A 23814-nucleotide genomic window follows, 5' to 3' on the forward strand; every position below is an offset into this window, starting at 1 on the left:
CCGGCTGGGGACAGTCACGGGCACTGAAAGTGGGCGCGATGGCAGTGGTTCGTCTGTTACTGTTTGGATAGCTGCTGCCGAATACTTATTGGTGCCCGTTGTGTGCCAGGCGCTACACCACACGCTTCAGGTCGAGGAACCCGCCGAACGCTCACAACAAGCCCGAGACGCACCGCTGAGTACTTTGTACGAAAGCACAGAAAGCGGAAATCACCTGCCAGGGTCTCGGAGCGCGTGAAGGGGCAGAGGCGGGGCGTGACCTCGTGAGTTCCACCACCGAGGTTCTCCCGGCAGACACTCACCACTCCCGTGAGGCCAAGTAAAGCCGAGCGCGTGGCACTCATAAGGAGTCGCTCGTGCGGACAGCGGTGGCACAGGCGAGCCAGGGCCTGGCCTCTCCAGCCCGACGAGTGTTGTGCGTCTGGCAGTTACTCACCTGTTGGTGAGGTGCTCCAGCTTGAAGATGTGCACGGTCTCGGTGTTGCTCGAGGCGCAGAGGAACTGCGAGTCCATACTAAAAACTAGGGAGCTGATTGTCACGTACCTAGGAACACAGCGACGTATAGACAGACTACTGAGCCAGGAGCATGAGGGTGATCGCTTTATAGCTCAAAAACCAGCTTGGTAAGAGAACTGAATGTGTCCTGGAGAGTCTGGGTGTTCTAACGTCTCCTTGACATTGCATCAGGCACACTTAGAAATTAGCGTTGGGAGGACTGGTAAAGGGTCCCCGTCTCGGGAAGAAACAAGGCACCGCCCCTTTCTGGCATCTCGTTAGTTTTCCGGCTGTTCGGGCACCGATCGGGCTGCAAACGCTGCAGCCGATAGGATCCCGGCCCATTCACTTTACAAGCTGCTTCTGGATGGTGATTTGCTCGCCCTCTCATTTCTCCTTTGCAAGCTGCCCTCGCACACCTGGGAAAAGGGCTCTGACGGCCGAAATCCTGTGTGAAAGCGGCAGCCGAGGGGGCGCCTGGGTGGCTCTGTCGATTAAGCGTCTGACTCTTGATTTCGGCTCAGGTCATGATCTCAGGGATCACAGGGTGGAGCCCTGTGTCGGGCCCTGTGCTGAGAGCGTGGAGCCTGCTTGGGATTCTCTCTCTCCCTCTTTCTCTGCCCCTCCCACATCTCAGAATAAACAAACAAACAAACAAACAAACGAGCAAACCCAGCAGCCATGCTGTCGGGTGCACGAAGCACCCAGCACGGCATCGAAGGCAGTTACCCGAGGAAGTACAGTTATATCTCCTCCGGGGGAGAGGGGGGCACAGAGCCACCCTCCGCACTTGCCCCGGCGGGCCGCCAGCCCTGCGCTGCGGGCGGGACTCCGGTGGGTCCCGTAACACGGGCTTCACGGTGAACACAGACCTTTTCATTCCTCTCCGAAACTCGTAGAGCTTTCGCCCGTCGGGTACAGAGAACACCCGGATGACGGTGCCCTGAGAAAGCAAGCAGGTAGACATTTCGTACCATTGATGGCCTCGGACAGAGACGTCCCTTCAGAGGGGAGCTTGTTTTATTGGTGTGGAACACCTGTCTCTAAGGGGGAGGCACAAAGTGTTGAGCATAGGGGGGTTTTGTTTGTACGTTGCCAGAGAAGCAATTCTTGGCACGTTTGGGTCCCTTTTCCCTCCCCACCCTGCACCCCAAGGCTCTGTGTGTGTTTGCTCGAAATGCTCAGGCTTCCTAGAATATTGCCTGTCCCTGTCAAAAACCACTTGTGCTTCGTGGCATTTGAAATTCACCTTGATCACCTTCCCTGACCATTCCAGTCAGAAGAGATCAATTTCTTCTGAAAGCACAACATTTTGTTGACACTGCTTATGAAATGCAGAATCTGTCTGCATCTAGGGATAACGCGCACACACGTTTCTCAATAAGACCACCAGTTTCTGTGCCACATATCTCGTATCCTGCCTAGCATAGGTCTTTGGTCTGTTGAATTAATAAACGTATCAGTCTACACAGCGTGCGTGGGTCAGAGACTCCCCTCGGATATGGACTCCGAGTGGGTCCAGAGACCAGTCAGTCCTTGTCCCCAGTCTCATCTCTTCAGATCTTTGGTCCTGAGGGAGCCATCCAGTGGAGCCCTGACCTGAGAGCCCCCTGAACACGAGGTGCAGGGAGTGAACTCACTTTTTCAGATGCGCTCGCTAGTTTGGAGCCCGAGGCATTGAAGGTGATGGCGGCCAGCGTCCCCTCGTGGGCAGCAATCGTGCAGACAGTTTTCTGTTGGTAACAAGGGAAAATGGATATCGATGCTGGGGAAGATCCCTCTCCTCTCTCTTTTCTTCCCAAACACCCTCCCTCATTTGCTGGGCGCCCTGTCTCTCCCTTCCCACCGGCCATTTCCAGAGAAGCCGTTCATCCTTTCCGAGTGTATCTAGATTCTGCCTCCAGAGCCCTTCCGTCGCTACCCCTTGTCCCGCCCTCGGGATGACGGACAGCCAGCCGCATGCCCCACGCGGGCGATGCGGCCGTGGCCGTCCTCGCACGCAGCTGTGGGTGACTTCCCGCAGCCATCGTCTCCGTGAAGCCTCGGAGAGCAGGGGACAGGGCATGTGAAACATCTGCACACTGTCACCGGCTGTGACATGGCACAGCGTGACACTTTCAGTCTGACAGTGGGCCGCCAGCTGGCGAGCAGTTTCTGCCACACCGTGGACGTCTCGCCGGGCCAGGCGTGCTGCCTCACGGTCACATTGACTGATGGCAGCGAGGGCAATATTACTGCCTTGTCCTCCACACCCCACCTCCGTGGCCAGGACAGACCCCCGCCCCCCCCCCCCAAGGATGGCTTCTCCCTCCACACCTCGCCCCTGCCAGCTCACCAGGGAGTGTCCGTCGTAAAGCACAATCTCGCCTGTGGTCAGGCTTCCAGGATAGGCCACGTAAGAATTGGAATGGTTGATAGAGAGGGCACAGAGACCTGCAAAGAATGAACCGCAGATGAAACCCTGCCTGGAAAGGGCATCTGAAAACCGCGCGACTCCAGTGCCACCTACTGGCGAGGGGAGGAATAGCCTAGCCGATGTTGACTTTTGAGGTGGTTCTTCTAAACCTTCTAATTTACGCCCTTGAAGTTCGCAGGGGAAGACCTCATGACCTCATGACCAGCCGTGTCTTCTCCCCAGAGAAGCAATACGAACTCAGAACACTGAAAATGCTCTTCTTGCCATTTCACCCCCCGGGCTCTGAAACCACATCCACTTCTCTTGCGTTACCCTCCAAGGCTGTAAGAGAAGTTACTCTTCACGGAAATAAATCTTCCTGCTATGAAAAGGCAGCATGTCGTAGCCTTCCTGCAGGCGATTAACCTGCAGCTGGCCAGTCATGTCAAGATGGAGAACAGGAGGCGGAGGGTGGGGGGAAGGACCCATTTACAAACTGTCCCCTATCTAAGCCAAACGTCCTGCCTTGAGAAGAGAGATGGGGGCCCCCAGAGGTGGAAGCTCATCTGAGGGAGGAGGGCCTTTCTTTTAAATGTTTATTTTGAAAGAGAGAGAGGGCAAGAGTGCGAGTGGGGGAGGGGCAAAGAGAGGGAGAGAGAGAATTCCAAGCAGGCTCAGCCTTGTCCATGGGGAGCCTAACTTGGGGCTCGACCCCACGAACCACAAGACCATGACCTGAGCTGAAATCAAGAACCAGACACCCAACCAGCTGACCGAGTCACCCAAGTGCCCTGAAAGAGGACATTTTGGATTGAAGATGCCCGGACAATATTCTGGAAGGGTAAACAGCCAATGACACCATTGAGCCGACCTAAGTTATTTTTGTTTATGAGGAGACTCAAGGCGGGGGGGGGGGGGGGGGGGGGGGGGGGGGGGGGAGAGGGGGGGGTAAATCCGAAAAGCGTTTAAGTAAAGGATTTTCACAACAATGGTCTGGATTAATAGTAGAAGTGTATGTTGACAGAAGTGAATTCAAAGAATTGTTAGAACCAAAAGCATTAGCAGCATAAGCTCTTCGCGATTAGGCAAGAGAGACATCTTTTTAAATACAAACTGCAACATCTTTGTGACAAGTCGGCATATGAAATGGGTTAATTACATAATAAAAACTTTAGGCTAAAATGTACCCAACCTAATCTGCTGGGGGGAAAAGCAGAGGAAAAAAAAATCCATCGTTGAGAAGCGAAACCCAGGTCCTCCCTCCTGCTCTCTGGCTTTGTTGAGGACATAGCCAGGGCTGTGCCCTTGGCCCTCGACATACAGAACCGTGGGAGGAAAGTGACGGGGCCCAGAGCCCTTACCTGTGTGCCCCGGCACCCTGCAACCCCTCCCTGCCTGTACACGATCACTCTCAGCCCCACCCTTAGGAAGGGACTCTCATGTCTCCCCAGTTCTGCCCGGGCGACAATGCCCCATCTCCTCCGGGCTCTTTGCCACGCAAGCGCAATTCCGACAGCAGCTGGCAGGCAGAAGGCACTGTGATCTTGTGAAACTCGTGGAAAGGGAGGGAAGCGCATTGGGAGGTTGGGGCGGCCTGCGCGGTGGGTTCCCACAGGGCTGCTCAGCAGAAGGGATGGTTGAGAGACTGGATGTGGCAACAGGGGAAGGGCTTGAGGACCCCACCAAAGAGTTAAGATCTTACAAGTGTGGTGGGTACGTGCTGGACGTTTCTGAGCACGATGTTTAAAAAAAAAAAAAAGCAGTGTTGAGGGGTGGAGGGGGGAGGGGGACATGGGTGATGGGCACTGAGGAGGGCACTTGTTGGGATGAGCACTGGGTGTTGTATGTAAGCGAAGAATCATGGGAATCTACCCCCAAAACCAAGAGCACACTGTAGACACAGTATGTTAGCTAACTTGACAATAAATTTTATATATATACATATATATATATACACACATATATATGTATACATATATATATATATATAAAGGCAGTGTTAATCAAAACCATGATGAGATATCACCTCACACCCACTAGGATGGCTATAATCAAAAAGGCAGATAATTGGAACCCGCCTACACTGCTGCTGGGAAGGTAAGATAGGCATGGCTTTGGAAAACAGTCTGGCAGTCCTTAAAAAGGTTAAACATAGAGGTATCCTATAAGCCCCCAATTCTACTCCTAGGTATGTACCCAGGAGAAACGAAAACGTACAGCCACATAAAAACCTGTATACAAAGGTTCGTAGCAATATCGTAAGAGTCAAAGAGTGGAAACGGGGGCGCCTGGGTGGCTCAGTCAGTTAAGCATCTGACTCGATTTGGGCTCAGGTCATGATCTCACAGTTGTGAGATCGAGCCCCGTGTGGGGCTCTGTGCTGAGCACAGAGCCTGCTTAAGATTGTCTCCCTCTTCCTCAGCCCCTCCCCTGCTCCTGCTCTCTCTCTCTCTCAATCCCCTCAAAAAAAAAAAAAAAAAAAAAGGAAACAATGTAAATGTCTATCAGCTAATGAATAGCGGTAAATAGTACCCTTATGATGGAATACTATTAGACAATAGAATGAATACATGCTCTATTTTTTTTTTAATTTTTTTTAACGTTTATTTATTTTTGAGACAGAGAGAGACAGAGCATGAACAGGGGAGGGGCAGAGAGAGAGGGAGACACAGAATCTGAAACGGGCTCCAGGCTCTGAGCCATCAGCACAGAGCCCGACGCGGGGCTTGAACTCACGGACCGTGAGATCATGACCTGAGCCGAAGCTGGATGCCTAACCGACTGAGCCACCCAGGCGCCCCTGAATACATGCTCTAATATGTAAGTGAAAGAAGCGGGTCACAAAAGACCACATATTGTATTACGATTCCACTTACGTGTAACAGCCAGAATAGATAAATCTAGACAGACATGAAGTAGATTAGGGTTATCTGGGCTGGGGATCCAGGGGGTGATGGCTTAAAAGGTATGGGGTTTCTTTCTGGGGTGAGGAAAAATGTTCTCAAATTGTGGTAGTGGTTATACTAAAAGCTATCGAATGGTGCACCATTTAAAGTGGGTGGATCACACGGCCTGTGAATTAGGGCTCAACCTCGCTGCTAAGAAAAAAAAAAAAAGCCCAGTGTTTTGAGAATATCCGTTTGGCAGGGCTAGGCTGAGGACGGGCAGTCAAGACTCAGGCCTGCCATCTACTGTGTGGCCCCGGCTGAGTCATCGGAGGGCTTTGGAGGCCACCTGCTCATGTTTCGCGACCTGAGGGGGGTACAGCGATCTTCCCAGCTTTGACATTCTAAGACGCAAAGTCTGCATTTACTGACACCCTCTCCCTGAAGATATCAAGGCCCATCTTTGTGGCGGGGAGAACGGGAGGTATTTGGGCAGAGAGCTTGGACAGATACTTTCAGTTGCCATTTCGTGTTTTGGTGTCTTGTTTTTTGTTAATTTAATTGACGTGTAATTGACATAGATGAGGTTATGTTAGTTTTACATGCACCACATAATGGTCTGTTATTTGTCCTGCATCGTGAAAGGATCACCGTGCTCAGTCTTGTTAACAGCTGCTACTGCACACAGTTATGAAAGTGTTTTTCTCGCGATGACAGCTTTGAAGATCTTTTACCAACTTTCAGCGATGCGGCCACCATGCTGTACGTGACATCCCGTGACTTACTTACTTGACAGCTGCGACTTCGTACCTTTTCACCCCTCTGTCCATTTCACCCTCCTCCAGCTCTCACTCCCCATAATGCCCTCACGGCCCATCCATTTTGTCCCAAATGGCAACAGTTCCTTTTTTTAAATGCCTGAATAACATTCCATTGCGCATATATATATATGCATATGCATATATATAGGTATGTATATATACATATATATGTGCAAATATTCTCTCTCTCTGTCACACACACACACACACACACACACACACACATTTTCTCTATCCATTTACCCAATGGACATGGTTGTTTCCATGTCTTGGCTATTGTAAATAATGCTGCAATGAACACGGGTGTATAGGTGATCTTTTTTGGGTTAATGTTTTCTTTCTTTTCTTTTCTTTTCTTTTCTTTTCTTTTCTTTTCTTTTCTTTTCTTTCTTGCATAAATATCCAGAAGTGGAATTTCTGGGTCATAAGGTAGTTCTATTTTCAATTTTTTGAGGAGCCTCTGTACTACTTTCCGTGGTGGCTGCACCAGTTTGCATTCCCCCCAACGGTGCACGAGGGTTCTCTTTTCTCCACACCCTGCCAGCACTTTGTATCTCTGTCTTTTTGATAAAAGCCATTCTGACAGTGTGAGGTGAACTTCAGAGTTTTTTGTTGTTGTTGTTGTTATTAAAATGCAAACATCCCAGAAAGGAGGAAAGGCTTCAACTTCTTCAGCCGACATCGAACTTTCTGTACTAATAGAGAGTGAAGTGACCCTAGATTCTAACAGGGAAAGGATGATGCCACGGACGGGCATACTCTGACACATAACCACTCATCTGAGAGCTTCGCCTCTGGTCTCACATCTCTGCCAGTGCACTTCAATTTAGCCAAGGGACCCTGCACACCAACCTTTGCGGACTTAACGAAGGTCCCCAGAAATGCTTACTGTGAGTTCCTTCAGTTTCCTATGGTCCAGTTCTCAGCCAAATCCAATCAGCTATAAGAATGCATTTTTATTTCTTCTGAAGCCCCCCAGGGAGAGCATTAAGAGTTTGCTTCAGGCTTAGATATTACCTTCCTACCCGTCTTCTGTTTCCATCACAGATGTCACATAAAGCCCTCTTGAGGAAGGAAATAAGGTTTGTCTCTGATAACATTTTATAACAGAAAAGTCATAGTGTAAAAATATTTGCAAAGTCCAGAAAATAGAAAGCGAGAAAAAAAAAATCACTCATTATTCTAAAACTCAGAGGCTTTGCACCATTCTCCATATTTGAGCATATTTTCTCCTAGTCTTTTTTCTATATAGGAATTAGGTGTTGGTGTGGCTTTTGTATTTATTTTAGAATGGATACACATTCTCATAAATCACTGGCAGCTGTAACTTCCCTGAAATTGTTGGGCTGTGATTCTTCTGCGGCTGGAAAAGAAGTGCCTGTTATCAGTGCAAGGACCAACAGGGTCCTCGGCTGGAATTGGAAGTCCTAGGATTCTAAATCATCCTCACCTGGGTATTTATAGTGCAAGTTAACAGTGATTTATACAGTGTGGTTCCCTCTGGGTTGATGACTGTCTTAGCATATGTTTTCCAGTTCTCAAAAATAGACAGAAATCTCTGTGTTTGCAAATGTTCTGGGTGACTGCAAACGGAGAGCCATCTACCCCATCCGTGTGACCCTTCTCAGAAAGAGCACTCGCTGGGGTATAAACTGCTACTTTGTTCTGTTATACGCACTGCTGTGTGGTATAGACTGCTCCCTCAGTACTCGTGGAAGGTCGTTAAGATCTGCAGTTGGCAGAATCTGGATGGAGATCTCCACCCTCACTGCTCAGCGCACAGACTGCTGTGCTAGCAGGAAATTAACTCTGAGCCCCGACTGGCCAAACTCTTTAAAGGAAACAGCCTGCAATCTTTGACACAACAGGAATGGCCACAACACGAACACAGACAAAAGGAAGGAAATTTACAGCTGCACTGGATACTGAGTAGAAGCAAGGGTAGAGTTCTGTGTATGTCATTTATTTGGCGCTCACTAGTTTTCAATACACTCAGAATCCGTGCGCTCTGGCCAATTGGACGGGGGACTCTGTCTCCTTTGTGTACCCAATAAGGAGTTATCAAACCAAGAGCCGGAGTTCCTGTCTTATATTTTCATTTAGAGAATAAATAAATGAGGGAATGAGAAGCAAGGAGACTCCTGGTCACTGAATCCTTTATATTCCTGGGTTGGACAGCTCAGAGTCTGCTGACTGTTCTTGAGCAAGAAACCGGGCACGTCACTGCGAGTGCAACTTTGACCGTGTCAGGCTGCCCTCCGGGCAGGGGCTGGAGTAGTGAGTGAGCCCGCCTGACCCGGAGAGCCCTCCGTGCCTTTGCTCTCGCTCGCTCGCTCCCTGCCCTCAGTTAATCTTCCCCAGAATGACTCTGCGGAGTAAATGTTATCATCCCCGTTTTACTGGAGCACAAAGGGGGCTCGGTGGAAGTTGAGATGCTAATTATAAATTTCAGCATTTGAAAAAAAGTCTTGGGCTATCTCTCCAAAGAACATCAAAAGTGTCATAAGGCATATTTTGGTCTTTCGACCCACCCCGTGCGTGGTCTTTCAGAAGGAAATGCTAACTCTGCCCTTGAATCCATTCATAACGTTTATCTGGGACAGAAAAAACACCTCCCACTGTTTCTAACTTTTCTCGAGATAAAATTATTCCTTTACAAATAACACCCGTTCTCTCTAACAGAAAACACAAAAGGCCCACCCTTTCCAACCTTCTTTCCTCCCCGTTTAAACTGCAAAAAGTGAGGCAACCAAGGGCTTTTCTGAGCTAAGGAAAACAGCTACATTTGCTAAACATTAAGAGTAGATCGGGAGAAAGTGCTTTTCCTGGGAGGAGTGGGGCCAGTCCTGCAGGCAGGCCGAGCGTGTCCCCGCAGAAACACGTGAAACTGACCGCTGCTAACACACAGGCCCCTCCACTGGCAAGGGTGCTGGCTGTGCGAACCCCCGGCCTTTCCAGAGAAATGGAGAACCCAGGCCGCCTGGGTGGTCTCTGCCCCCAATCTGTCAAGGTCAAGTTCAGGTCCACCCCCCCCAACCCCTGCCATGCGTTCTGCTCAGATTCCGCAGCACCTCCCCTGCCCTATGGGAAGAGCACATCCTCCTTTGAACTGTCCGCACTGCAGGGTCCCGTGCTGGGTCCTCGCCCCGCAAGGTGCCGGAGCCCCTGTCTTGGGCTGTGTCACCCAGCACACGGTCTCCAGGGACCGGTGGGCTAGATCTGGGGTCCCTGCTGGGTGTGTGCATCTGTGCCTGGCGGCACCTACTGTGGCAGCAGGTGCACGGTGCCTCTGCAACACGTACGTTTTCCAGAGCAGCTCAGCCTCACGTTCCTAGAACAAAACACTGATGGCCCATAGCTCCTTCACTTAAAGTCATCATCTCACAGAAATTTAGAGCGGCCAAAATGGCTTTGATCACTTATTTATTTAAAAAAAATTTTTTTTTCTGGGGCACCTGGGGGGCTCAGTCGGTTGAGCGTCCAGCTTCAGCTCAGGTCATGATCTCACGGTGTGTGGGTTCGAGGCCCACGTCGGGCTCTGTGCTGACAGCTCAGAAGCCTGGAGCCTGCTTCCGATCCTGTGTCTCCCTCGCTCTCTGCCCCTCCCCCACTCTCACGTTGTCTCACTCTGTCTCTCAAAAATCAATAAATGTAAAAAAAAAGTAAATAAATAAAAAATTAAAAAAAAATTTTTAATGCTTATTCAGTTTTGAGAGACAGAACAGAGTGTGAGCGGGGCGGGGCGGGGCGGGGGAGAGGGCAGTGGGGGAGAGGGAGATAGAATCCAAACCAGGCTCCAGGCTCCATCTGAGCTGTCATCACAAAGCCCCACGCAGGGCTCGAACTCATGTGCTGCGAGATCACGACCTGAGCCTAAGTCGGACGCTCAACCGACTGAGCCACCCAGGCGCCCCTGATCACTTATTTTTTTTAAGGTTCATTTTTATGTATTTTGAGAGATAGAGAGCAAGTGGGGGAGGGGCAGAGAGAAAGGGAGACAGAATTCCCAAGGGGGCTCTGTGCTGACAGCACAGAGCCCGATGTGGGGCTCGATCTCATGAACCCTGAAATCATGACCTGAGCCAGTCAAGAGTCGATGCTCAACCAGCTGAGCCGCCCAGGCGCCCTGCTTTGATCTTTTAAAATCTCTTTTTTCACAGCTGAGATTTTAAAGCACTGAAGTTGGCAGCAAAGGGCCATCTGTATGATTGAGAAGGGGGGGCGGAGAGGAGGCATAGGAGATTTTACCGCCTGGCAGCCTGTGGGCGGGTGGCTTTCACAAACACAACCTCTTGTAATTCTCAGCTGATCCTGCGAGATGGGCAGTACTATATCCCATGTTACAGATAAAAACAAACAAACAAACTGAGGCCCAAAGAGCCTAGTGACTTGGGTTGGGCCATACTGATCTTGAAATTCAGAGAAAGTCAAAGAATTAGGAAACTGCTGTAAACTGAAGCGGTCACTTACTGAGAAACTAGAATATAATTTACAAATGTTAACCTGAATCACGGGGCGCACAAATTATTCTAGTGTGACGACTCTCCACCCTCCTGCACAACGAAGGACTTCCTTCTCGTTTGCTTTTTTTTTTTTTTTAATGTTTATTTATGTTTGAGAGAGAGAGAGCGCGAGCATGAGTAGGGGAGGGGCAGGGAGAGAGGGAGACAGAGGATCCCAAGCAGGCTCTGCACTGACAGCACAGAGCCCAACGCGGGGCTCGAACTCACAAACCGCGAGATTATTACCTGAGCCCAAGTTGCACACTTGACAGACGGAGCCACCCGGGTGCCCCTCTTGTTGACTTCTAGCTTGGGGAAGTCATCTGCTCTTTCAATCTACCAAGACCAATCAGTTCCCATTCTTAACACGAGGAACTTACCAAACGGTATTATATCTGAAGAGTTTAGTTCAAAACCAGTATCTTAGCGCATCGCCCGAGTAGAGAGATTTCACCGTAACCTCATAAAACGCATTCCTCACAGCCTCTCTCCTACTCGTGCAGACACGCCAAGTCAAGACCTGCTTCTGAGCATTACACCTGCTCTGCCCTGAACAACCACAGAAAATAATTAGGGGTAAACACCTTTTAGCATCAGATGCATGAAGCCTCCTACCCGTCTGCTTTAAATGCCTTGACACGTTCACTGAGAGTGGGTCCCAGACGGAAGGGGTTTCTCGCAGGCTGCCGTGGTGGCCACGCCACTGTGCTGGAGGACGTGGGGCCTGATATGGTTGGAACCTGGCCCCACGAACGCAAAGCGCCGAGGTGAACACCACCAGGACTCAGACCCCACAAATGCTGCTTCGGGTTTTCAACTGAGGAGGGAATCCAGCCCGTGAAAGGAGCCGCTGGACATGGGATTTGTGGGGGGGGCCCTCCCCGATTCTGGGACTCACCTGCTGGGTTGGCAGGAATATCCAGGATGGTCTTCAAGAGCTTCATGTCTTTGATGTTGTGGATGTAGATGGCCTCCTCCAGGCACACCAGCAGCCTCTGTAAGCACACAGACCCATCAGTCCACAGGGCCGGTTCCTCGGAAAGAAGCCGACCAAGCCGAAATCGCTCATCTTTCGTGCGAGCCCTGACTTGATTCCAAGCCTCCTAAAGGAGGCAGAATTTGTTTCTAATGTTTATTTACTTATTGTTTGGCGTGCACGGGAGAGAGAGAGCAGAGGAGGGGCAGAGAGAGATGGAGACAGAGAATCCTGAGCAGGCTCTGTGCTGACCGGTACAGATGGCGGGGCTCGAACTCATGGACCGTGAGATCGTGACCTGAGCCTGAATCAAAGAGTCGGGCGCTTAACCGACCAAGCCACCCGGGAGCCCCAGTAAGGGAGGCAGGATCTTGAGGATCCATGTGAAGATTATGTTCCCGTCTACACACGTGCGCGCACGCACACACACACACACGCACGTGCGCGTGCACCTGAACAGAAGCATAAAATACAAGATCTTAAAATTTCTCATTTAGAGATTGAGGTTCTTTTGGGGGAGGGGTACTTGTCCCTCTCTTTAGCACAGGGATTCCCGGACACTTCCTGATCAGACTCCCTTTGCCATTTAGGACAATTTGGGGGTAATCTTTTTGGTCCCCGTTCCCACCAAACAGGCTCCCTTTCGGCGCTCATAACGAAGCCTCCCTCTTGTACAGACGTGGGTTTCTTTGCTCCCTCTGTATTGCCGATCGTAGGTATCATCCCCTCCGAAGAATCGCCAGCTCTACCTTCATTCGATTCAAGTCTCCTCCAGACCCACTTCTGCGTACTCTCTCCAGCCCTCCTAAAGGGAATTGGAAAGCCCTTCCGCCCTTGTGTGTACCTCCTGTCCCAGGTGCCCCCCCGCCCCGTGCCCGGCTCCTTCCGCTGGGCCCCCCTTTCCAGTGCAGGGAGACCCTTCTCTTTTCAAATGAGGCTTTCCAGGCGTAGGGTTTCCTCCCGATGGCCATGCTCTCGACCGAGTGGAAACAGGCCACGGGGTGGACGTTGGGTGCATAAAGGGACGGAACCCGTAGCTCAGCACCAGTACAGACGTTGGGTGCCGGTGAGGGGCTGTTGGGAAGGAAGTTTTGGTGGGGTAGCTCTTTCCTCACTCTGAGCAGCTGCCCACGACCCCTACACACATCTGACTCGCCTTCCTCTAAGCTAGTGGTTCTCAGGCTCTGAGGAGGCATCCGAGCACCTGAGGGGCAAGGCCTGGCCTATCCCTGGAAATTCTGGTTTGGGAGGTTTCAAGCAAGTACCCCGGGTGATTCTGATGCACACCTAAGTCTGAGAACCACTGTTCTCAGGCCAGATCCTTTTATCCTAAAAGACAACACTTGGAGACAAAGGCCCCTAAAAATACTACAAAACCCCCCCAATAAACCCTGACAGGCTCTCCTCCAGGGAAAAGCCTGTCCTGTTTTCCCAATAGGACTTCTCACAGCTCAGAAAAATGGGGCCCGTCACCTTTACCGGGCAGAAAAATAAAATGTAAACACCTTCCTCGATTTTCATTAAGGCTCTGTGGCCGCACAGAGGTCTGGGTGCCTAGGGGTAAAAAAATAATTCTAATAGGGCCTCAAAATTGTTGGCAGACATTAGCGTTTCTCTGTGAAATATACATTCCCTGATTCACCCTATCACTTCGCCGTTTGCCAGCACTTACTCTGGCTTGGACTACAGTACTCTATGCATATGTTCTTAGGTTTCCGATATCCTCCTGTATCCCCACACCCAGGGCCCAGGATAGCGGGTCCACGACATATGCCTCATGTAGAACAGCCTCTACATCCAGTTCATCCCACCCGTCCACATCTTTCCCACCAACTCTCACGGCACCAGATGCTCTGTGGTCCACTTGGCCAACTTCAGGTGACCCCTGCCAGCCACAGATAAGAATTAAATGGGAGGGAAACAGAGAGATAACAGCGAGGCGGAAAAAGGAGGCACCATATCCCAAGTTCATGTGCCAGCATGCTTCCGGGGTGAACGTGGCCCTAGAAACTGCTTTCTTTAGCAACCAGTGTTCAGTCCCAGGAGGACCCTGGGTGGGACTTCAGTCCTGCTCCTTCCTGGTCACTTTCGCGCTCATCGACTCTTTCAGGTTTTAGAAGTAACAGTTCCTTTTAGTGATTACAAAAATATTTCTAGGGGCGCCTGGGTGGCTTAGTCAGTTGAGCGTCTGACCAGCTCAGGTCACGATCTCACAGTTGGTGAGTTCGAGCCCCCATCGGGGTCACTGCTGTCAGCGCTCAGCCCACTTCAGATCCTCTGTCCCCCTCTCTCTGCCCCTCCCCAGCTTGCGCTCTCCCCAACATAAATAAATATTAAAAAACATATATTTATAGTGTCTGCCCTTGAGCACCACAGATTTAGATGCAGCCTCAGAGGCTCCAATCCAGGGAATCTTCATCTGGACAACCAGGGCCTCTCGGAACAGATGGTCCGAGCACTGTCACAGTTTACAGATGGAAATATATCGGGGGTGTCGTCTTTATTCCACAAGACACATTTCCTCAATTAAGGACAAGGGGAATAACACCAACCGACAATGGAAAATACCACAATTACTAAATATTCTTCCTCTCTATATATTTAGAAGAAAATAGGGATTTTTCTCTCCCCGTAACTCCCTCCACAAAAAAGGATGGTTTCCTGTTGTTTTTAAAAAAGGAACTGCACCACCCCGAAGACCCGATGGAAGGAGGGCCACGGCGGGCAGGATGTGCGACTCTCGCCCTGTTCGTTTCCGGCAGGGGGCGGCAGAGCCTGGGCACCACAAAACCATGGCCCCGCGGGGCACGGGGTGGGGGTGGGGTGGGGTGCTGCAGCAGGTGCCCACCCAAAAGTTGCTAAGGCCCAAGCCTGTTCGTTTTAAGAAAAGCAAAGCCCAAACATGTTCCGCCAGACCTGTTTCAAACCATCTTCTTAGGAAAAGAAATGCTAAAGAAGAGAGAGGTGTAAGCAGGTTCCAGGGAACTTGGCCATTGGTGGTGGAGTGATGCTAGGTTCACTGGCATTCCAAAGAAGCTGAGGGAGGAGGCCCTCACTAGCCATGGCATTCTACTGAGGACAGGGTGGCATCGAAAGGCTAGCAGACTCGGACACTTGAGTAATCCTTTGTCTCATTTGCTAATGACAACGTCAGGGCGCAAGTAAGGGAGAAATCATAGAAATAAAACCGTACGTACTATGGGAGGGTTGTGATCTCTATAGGACTTTTGCTTAAGCAACCTTAAAAAGACAATCAGGGGCCAAAAAAGGAGATTTAATTTTCATATACTGGCTATTACTGTATTCATGTGCTACCAATTCCAGGGAGAGCCCCTGGGCCAAGCGCTGGGCTAAAAGCCTTCAAGTCGAAAACTCTCCAACTGCCTTTCCCTCCCTGGCCAAGAGCCCGCGCTCAAAGAAATAATCTCTTCCTTCTCATAAACAGAAGAAAGCACTTTGTTTTCATCTGTTAGCTTTTAATACTTTAGGTAAAAGGAAGAAAACCGTGTTCTTGATGAATGCAATGGCCTCCACCATCCTGGGGATATTGAATTGAGTAGAGAGATCTGCACGGTCACATAAAGAATCTATCTGTTTATTTATTTAATTAATAGGTACTCGGGAAACAGGTATTTGTTGAGCAATTTTTTTCTACCAGGCACTGTCTTTTCTACCAGGTCTATAGAAGTGAACAAAATGGATACAGTCCTGTCCCTTGTAGGATTTAAAAATCTAATAATTTTTTAAATAAAGTTTATTTATTTTGAGAGAGAGAGAGAGAGAGAGAGAGAGAGAGATCGTCAACAGGGGAGGGGCAGAGGAGAGAGAGGGAGAGAGAGACAAATCCCAAACAGGCTCTGTATTGTCAGCCCCACGAACTGTGAGATCATGACCCGAGCCGGAACCAAGAATCAGACACATAACCGACTGAGCCACTCAGGCGCCCATAAAATCTAATAACTTAAGAGAAACTCTGCTAATACCCCCAAATACTTATTTAACAAGAACTCCGATTTTTAAAGAGAATATATGGTATATCTGAGATAAGAATAACCCTTCCTTTGACAAAGAAAAAACTACAAGGATGATCTGTAAGGGTGAGCTGGGAAAACCCAAGGAGAGACAAAGAGAAGGGTCAGTTTTCCAACTGCCTTCAGAGCTAGCCCGGGGGGGGCCACACTCATCCTCAGGGGTTTCATTCTGAGAGGCATTACTGCCGGTCTGCAACAGATGCCACCGTCCAGGGCCGTCCAGGGCCCAACCAAACCAGGGAGAGATGTTCTTCCGGGTTCAGTGCCCCTGCACTAGCTCACGGGACAGCGTCAGAGCCGGACTTCCGCCCAGCCCGCATCCAGCGGAAGAGGGTTCGCTCTGCCAGTGGCCAACGTTGGAGAAAGAACACGGGGCAGAAGGACCAGGGAGGACACATCCCTGAAACAGGTGCCTGGAGTGGGCTCGAGATGTCCCCATAATACGAGGCCTGAGTATTAAAATCCCTTTGGGCATCTGATGTTTGTTTTTAGAAAGACTCATCTTTAAAGACACTCATCTTCTCCTTTGGTGCCAATTAGCAGAAGCCTCGCAGCCCCGGGCGGTTCCCCCCACTCACCTGCCGGTTCAGCCTTATGGACAAGATGTTGCTGGAATAGTTGTAATTACAGATCTCCGTGCCTTTCTTGAAGTGATAGACGTTCATCTGCCGTGGCTTTGTGTGACTGACCACCACGACCAGGCTGCTGGAGAAGAGGCGCTCCACGATGTAGACATCCGGGATTTCGTCTGGGAGGGAAAGGAGGCTGAGGTGACACAGATTTCGGCCTCCGGGCACCGAGCCCAGCTCACACCAGTCAGCCAGCGGCCTCTACGTCTCGCACGTAGATTAGCACACATTCGCAGTGACTGGTTTTTTCCCCTACAGTGAAGCTGTGCCTGTTTCCCAAGGGAGCGGTTCTGCAGCCCTTTCCAAGACCCGAAGAAAACGTTAGTGACCAGAAGGCAGAGTCAGGTCTTCCAGAGATTTCCCCGGGTGCCTTCCGTGGGGCAGAATCGTCTCTAGGGCACCAGTGTGTGCTCTGGAAACTATATTGGGAGGTGTGGACAGTCTCGGCCCACCCTTTCTCCACGAGAGGTTTCCAAGGGTTGACTACTCTGGGGAATCCCTGCTTCCGGAATTCTGGTCTTTGTGGCCAGCAGGTGCCATGGGGACAGCCATGGTGGGGTGGGGGCAGTCACAGAATTACATCTGTGCCCCTCCCTGTCTTGCTCCCCTCCCTGGTCCTGTCTGGAATCCCTTTCCTGTTGAAGACAATCTGTGTGATGACCAGGGAAGGGGGTCTGTGCTCAGGAAGAAGGTCAGTCAGTAAGCCTCCTGAGCTCCCACAGGTAGAGACCTCAGTGGTTTCCTGAGAACATTCTTTCTCGGATGCGTGCCTTCCTTGTGCTTAGGCAGGACCCACAGGGAATAACATAGGACAGATACAGAGCAAAGTATTCATGAAAATGGCATAATAAAAATAACATCTTACAAATACATTAGCGACCCAACGTGTTCATTTACCAAACCACCTTCTTTCCAGGAAATCCAAAGACCGCATATTCTTCTCCATTATGATGACACAAATTATTACTTACCCTGAGATATTAAGGGAACTAATTTTTGTTGTAATAATCACTAAGAGTACTCCAACATCTTCAATATGATCTATGCAAAGGGGATAGCGCTGCTTGGTTAAAACAAAGAAAACACTTCCATGACCGAATGAATGTTACCAACATTCTACAGTGCCAGTATGACAGCAAAAAAAAGAAAAAAGACAAACCCATAAGTGACCTTCTGATAGCACAATGATCAAAACTGATGACTGTGCATAAAAGTCTATGAAAAAGTTTAACGACGAGGTTTCAAACAAAGGATTTCTTAATATAAAAAGAAAAGGTTACCTAAGCTATTGCCAAATCTAAGTGCTTACTTGTGGTTTTACTTTTTAAGCCAAGTGGAGGCAATGATTTATATTTAAGTCTGAAAATGACTGACTCCTTCAGTTTGACAGTTACGGGAGAAAAATGCAGACGGCTCAGGAGCACCGCAGATTAAAGTCTAGAGGAAGGATTCGGTGTCCCGGGATTTCACACACACACTTACTGCTTCCATGGACTTGGTCCAGTTGCTCCACAGAACTCAAAGAAAACAGCTTATAACCGGCTTTGGTTCCAATTGCTAGGGATCTGTGGAAGATAATACCACGTGGGAATGAGGTTCAGAGAGCTGAAACTCATCGAAGGAAAGTCAAACCTCCCAGGGACGGTGCTTTCCCAGCGAGGAAACAGGAAAGACGGAATACGTAAGAATACTCATCCTGCACTACTCCCAACACGATCAGGGGTCTTCTGGTTGTCTGAGAGGTACTTTGCCAAGAGGTCAATTTTTTATTTATTTTTGCTTAAAAAATACACACACGGTCATAGTAGGCACAGTCATTAGTAGGTACAATTTAGTGGATGCTTCCTTTCATCATTTTCCATGAAAACACCGCACCGCAGGTGCTTTTTACCAGTAGCTCTCATCCTTAGATGTACATTAAATTCACTTGGGAAGTTTTTAAAAAATACTGATGATTGTCTATCGCGGCTCCTCCAACACTGAGCTTTTTATTTAATTGGATTCTTTTCTTTTTTCCTTTTCTTCTCTCTTTTCCTTCCTTCCTTCCTTCCTTCCTTCCTTCCTTCCTTCCTTCCTTCCTTCCTTCCTTCCCTCCTTCCTCCCTCCCTCCCTTCCTTCTCTTTGTCTCTCTCTCTTTTTCTTTTTTTAGTTCAAGTACTCTAATGTGCAGCCAGGGTTGAAAACTCTGTTGTATACCACGTTCCACAAAGCTAGTATCACAACCAACCAACAAAACAAAAACTAAACACATCTGGAACGGTATGGGCTAAATAAATCTTGTTTTCTTAATTTTTCACTTTCGACCAATAGATACAGAAAGACCATTTCCTTGGCCAGTTTCTTTGGCCACAGGATGAAAGCAAACGAGTCCATTTTGTTCGCAGCTGGGACCCCCTTCCAGATCCCTCCCGCTTTGCCCTCAACACCTCAGCGATGAGCAAAATCTCACACAGGGCACACTTAGAAAAAGCGCTCCGACCTGGAGCACCTCCACCCTGGGAAAATGGGATGTCAGAGCCGAAAGAGACCTTAAAATAGTCCTAAGTGGACTAAAAATTAGCCCAGCTTCCTCATTTGAAGCAGGTCTTTGAAAAGGTGAGATCCATTCTGCACAGGGAAGCATATACTAATATAAGCAGTTGACTGGGGCGAGCCTGATGGCCAAGGCTCTTGTTTCATCAGCCTAAAAATAAAAAAGAGGAGGTCATGTGGTTTTCCCTGGAATTGTTTTTTTTCTACCCAAACGTTTGTTGTTCCCCGGGACACAGGGAGAGGAGGCTGCGGTCAACTCTCAATCAGTGAGGTAGTTGCTTGGGTCCCGCAGTCCTCCACCTGCTGGGGGGCTGACCTGAGGGGCAGGACAGGTTCCGGAGCAGCGTCAATGATGACCAACGGCACCTGGAGAGGCGAGAGGCACGCCCCCGGCATCTTACAAGTTCACAACACGGCCACGTGCAGCAAGAGAGTGAAACTGGGCTACTGTCTTATACCGCATACAAGTATGAACTCAAAATGGATTAAAGACTTGAACGGAAAACCCGAAGCCATAAAGCTCCTAGAAGAAAACATAGGCAGCAAGCTCCTTGACAGGAGTCTTAGCAATGTTTTTTGGCTCTGACTCCAGAGGCAAGGGAAACAAAAGCAAAAACAAACAGGTAGAAGTACATCAAACTAAAAAGCTTCTGCACAGCAAAGGAAACCATCAACAAAATGAAAAAACCCACTGAATGCGAGAAAATATTTGCAAATTATATATCCCTTAAGGGGTTAGTATCCAAAATATATACTGTATATGGTATAATATAAAATAAGAAAATACATATTATCTTTGAGTATATGTAAAACAAATATATATAAGTATATGTAATAAATATGTAAAATATATATACAATAAATATATATAAACTAAATATATATAAATATACATAATATAAATACATATAAATATATTTTATGTAAGTAAAATATAAAACAAATATATAAATATATAAAATAAATATGTAAATATATATGAAGTGCATATAAAATATTTTTAATATATTTTTATAAATATATTTTTATTTATAAAAATATATAAATATATAATACAGTAGATAATACTGCATTAACTTTGTAGGTATAAAGAAAATATATAATTCACGTAACTCAATAACAAAAAAAAAACAACCTGGTTAAAAATGGAAAAGAATCTGAATTGACAGTTTTCTAAAGCAGCCGTGCAGATAACCAACAGATTCATCAAAAGACATTCGGTATCACCAATCATCAGGGAGATGCAAATCCTATTCACAATGAGATACCACCTTACACCTGTAAGAATGGCTGTTATCAAAAAGACAAGAAGTAGCAAGTGTCGGCGAGGATGTGTTGGAAAGGTGATCTTCGTGCACTATGGGTATGAATGCAAACTGGGGCAGCCACGCCAGAAAGCAGCGTGAAGATTCCTCAAAAAATTAAAAAGAGAACTACCCTATGATCCAGCAATTCCACTTGTGGGTATCTTTCAGAAGAAAAACTGAAAACACTAACTCGAAAAGATGTATGCGCCCGTATGTTCATTGCCGCGTTATTTACAACAGCCAAGATATGGAAACGACCCAAGTGCCCAGCAGTGGATGAACGGATAAAGAAGACACGGCATGCGTGCACACGTGCACACGGGCGTGTGCACACGCACACACACTCTGCTTCTCAGCCATAAAAAAGAACAAAATCTTGCCATTCGCGACAACGTGGATGAGAGCACTGTGCTAAGTGAAATGAGTCAGACAGAGAAAGACAAAAATCACATGATTTCACTTATACGTGGAGTCTAAGAAAGACAAAACAAAACAAAACCCAGACTCATAGTTACAGAGAATAGACTGGTGGTTGCCAGATGACAGGGTTTTTTTTTTTTTTGGGGGGGGGGTGGGGATATGAAATTGGTGAAGGAGATCAGGAAATACAAACTTCCAGTTATAAAATAAATACATCATGGGGACGAACGTGGAGCACAGGAAATACAGTAAGTAATATTGCATTAACTGTGTAGGTTGACAGATGGGTTAGTAGGCTTCTCGTGGAGATCATTTCCCAATGTATACAAATGTTGAATCACAATAGGTTGTACACTTGAAACAAATATAATGCTGCATGTGTCAATTGCACCTGCACTTTAAAAACCTCCTTTTTATTCTATGATTCAAAAAACTTTTTTGATATGCCCTGTAGTGATTACTGTCTTTAAACGTTCTTCACATGGACTTTTTCACATAACTATAGACAAGTTTAGCGGCAACTGAGGTTTCTAAAGCTTGTAAGTAAGGGAAAAATGTAATGAGAGTCTTGTGATATTAACCAAAAGATTTGGTAATTTAAAATAATTTTCAGGGATGCCTGGCTGGCTCAGTCGGTAGAGCGTGTGACCCTTGATCTCGGGATCGTGACTGCTAGCCCCACGTTGGGTGTAGAGATTGCTTAAAAATAAAGTCTTTAAAAAATAAAAATTAAAAAAAATTCAAACATAAGGCCTGCTCCCAGAAGAATTTTATACATGAAAAAATAGCAGTGTGGTTACTATTATGTTTTAAATGTTGAGCAATGGCCACAAAGGAGGCTGAATCAAGGAATCCAGACTAAAATCCTATTTTATCCATAAGGGCTTCCTGCAGGAAAAAAAAAAAATAAATTCTCATCACCTCTCACAGGAATAGAGCTTGGGACAAATATGTGCCGCCAGTCAAATGAAAAAATGTACCCACAGTGCCTAGCACAGTGCCAAGCATGAAGTATGATCAAAGAAGACTCGTAAAGGTTAGTTGCACTACTGGATTGCAAACTCAGCCTGCACTTACAAAGAAAGACACACTGATACTCCTAAATGCATACGTAAGGGGCTTGACTTATTTTAAAATCCAATGTCATATCCTCTGTGGCTCAAAGCAACTGACTCTGACAAAAACTTTTATTTATAGGTGAGACAGAGCTGTCCAGCAAAGCCTTCATCCAAGAAAACAGAACTGACCATAGAGACGAAGGAAATTAACTTTCCAAGCACCCAACAGCTTTGAAAATAATATTCTTACCCAAGTGCCATAGAAAGCTGGGACTCACCCAGAGTAAAAACTAACCCCACTTAAAAAAAAAAAAAATCTGATACACGATGTTTTTAAAGCAGAACTTCGAACATTTACTGTGAACTAGCAAACTGACTCCTTTCCTTGTCCTGTGTTCGGTTGGGAAGGAAAACACTCTGGCATTTCAACAGCCATCCTCTCTTGCAAAATGCTTCTTACAAAATGTCAGAATTTTATCTACACCATCATTTCTGTAAACTGCGGGTCTCAACCCATGAGGAGATCTTAAAAACAGCTCATGAGTCACAAACAGCTTTAAAAGAAGGTATCACACTATATAGAAAGAGTAAACACTATTTAATGAATCACCTTTGGGAGACAGTCTATGTATGTGGGTATCGGGGGGTGTTGTAACATGCATTTCTTATTGTGGACTGTGGTCAAAAAAGGCTTAAAAGTCACCCATCTAACCAAGCCGTCCAGCTACCCAATTACCCTATTACACATACTTTTTTTTTTTTTTTTCCGAACAAAGGCATATTGTTTGGCATAGGGTGTTTTTAAACAGAAACACAAAGGGAATGGAAGCCAGAGTTACTTATGGTACAGGATGGCCTTAATTACACCAGTGAATGTTCAATATTAGCACAGCCCAGTCACAGGCGGCCAAAGCACAAGCCTGAAGCCCATTCCAAACAAGGAACACGACAGAAACTGGTACAGCAGGAAGTAGGAACCTGGAAAAGTAGTCATCCCTGCTTGATGCTCGGGGTGCACATTCCCAAGAGATTATTCCATATGGTCCCCAGGACTGGCATCTAACAATTCCACGCAAAGAGGTAAGGAAGCAGGCGTTCACTTGTAAAGGGCTGAATCTTTGAGAGGTCTGAAATACGGTTCAGCCTCTAACTCTCTGGCCAAAGTCCAAAAGTGCACATCGAAGTGAAACATTACAAGTGCACTCAAAAAGCAACAGGGTGGAGCTCGCGCTTCTCAGAGAAGGCAGCCGGGGCCCGGGAAAGGGCTCGGGGACTCGGAGAAGAGGATTCTGCCTCGCCCAGGGGGCTGTGTGAACACAGTGAGAGGGGGTGGAAAGGCGAGATGCCCCGAGCTGGGCTGGGACGAGGGCTGGCCTGGCCGCACGGATAGGCTGCCTCTTTGTCCCAGGCCCTGCCCAGATGCCACGTTGAGATGCTCAAGGACAAATGGGAAAGTTTTTCCTGTACTCTCATCTTCCTGGGCCCCAACAACCTCGCCTAGGGTCAACTTGCAACTTCCCCCTCCTCGCCCATCTCCTTTGTTTTGGCCTCTGCCCCTCCTTCCGAGACCCCCACTCGGGGCACTAGCCTCTGCCCCCACTGGATCCGTAGCCTTCTTCAGCCCCACTGCGCCCGCGAACTCCCTCCCTTCGTGCTCGGCCGGCCGCTCCTGGCCCTCAGCCCACAGCGGGGGTGGGGGCGCTCGAACCCCCGCAGGGGGAGAGGGAGCCCACCCAGACCGTGCGGGCCGGGAGCCGCCCCT

The 23814-nt window shown here is 48.2% G+C and overlaps 1 protein-coding gene across 1 annotated transcript in view; it reads right to left on the reverse strand.

Annotated features, from left to right (window-relative positions):
- The window catches only part of WIPI1 (WD repeat domain, phosphoinositide interacting 1), a 30974-nt gene that overhangs the window by 6847 nt on the left and 313 nt on the right, over positions 1-23814 (reverse strand). The window contains exons 2-8 of the mRNA XM_042967170.1: positions 18218-18300; positions 16685-16854; positions 11998-12094; positions 2832-2929; positions 2137-2229; positions 1369-1439; positions 437-544 (exon numbers count right to left, since the gene is read on the reverse strand). Coding sequence (XP_042823104.1) covers positions 437-544; positions 1369-1439; positions 2137-2229; positions 2832-2929; positions 11998-12094; positions 16685-16854; positions 18218-18300 — 720 coding nt within the window. The remainder of the gene's footprint in view (positions 1-436; positions 545-1368; positions 1440-2136; positions 2230-2831; positions 2930-11997; positions 12095-16684; positions 16855-18217; positions 18301-23814) is intronic.

Source organism: Panthera tigris, chromosome E1 (assembly GCF_018350195.1).
Source record: "Panthera tigris isolate Pti1 chromosome E1, P.tigris_Pti1_mat1.1, whole genome shotgun sequence".
Taxonomy (NCBI): Eukaryota; Metazoa; Chordata; class Mammalia; order Carnivora; family Felidae; genus Panthera; species Panthera tigris.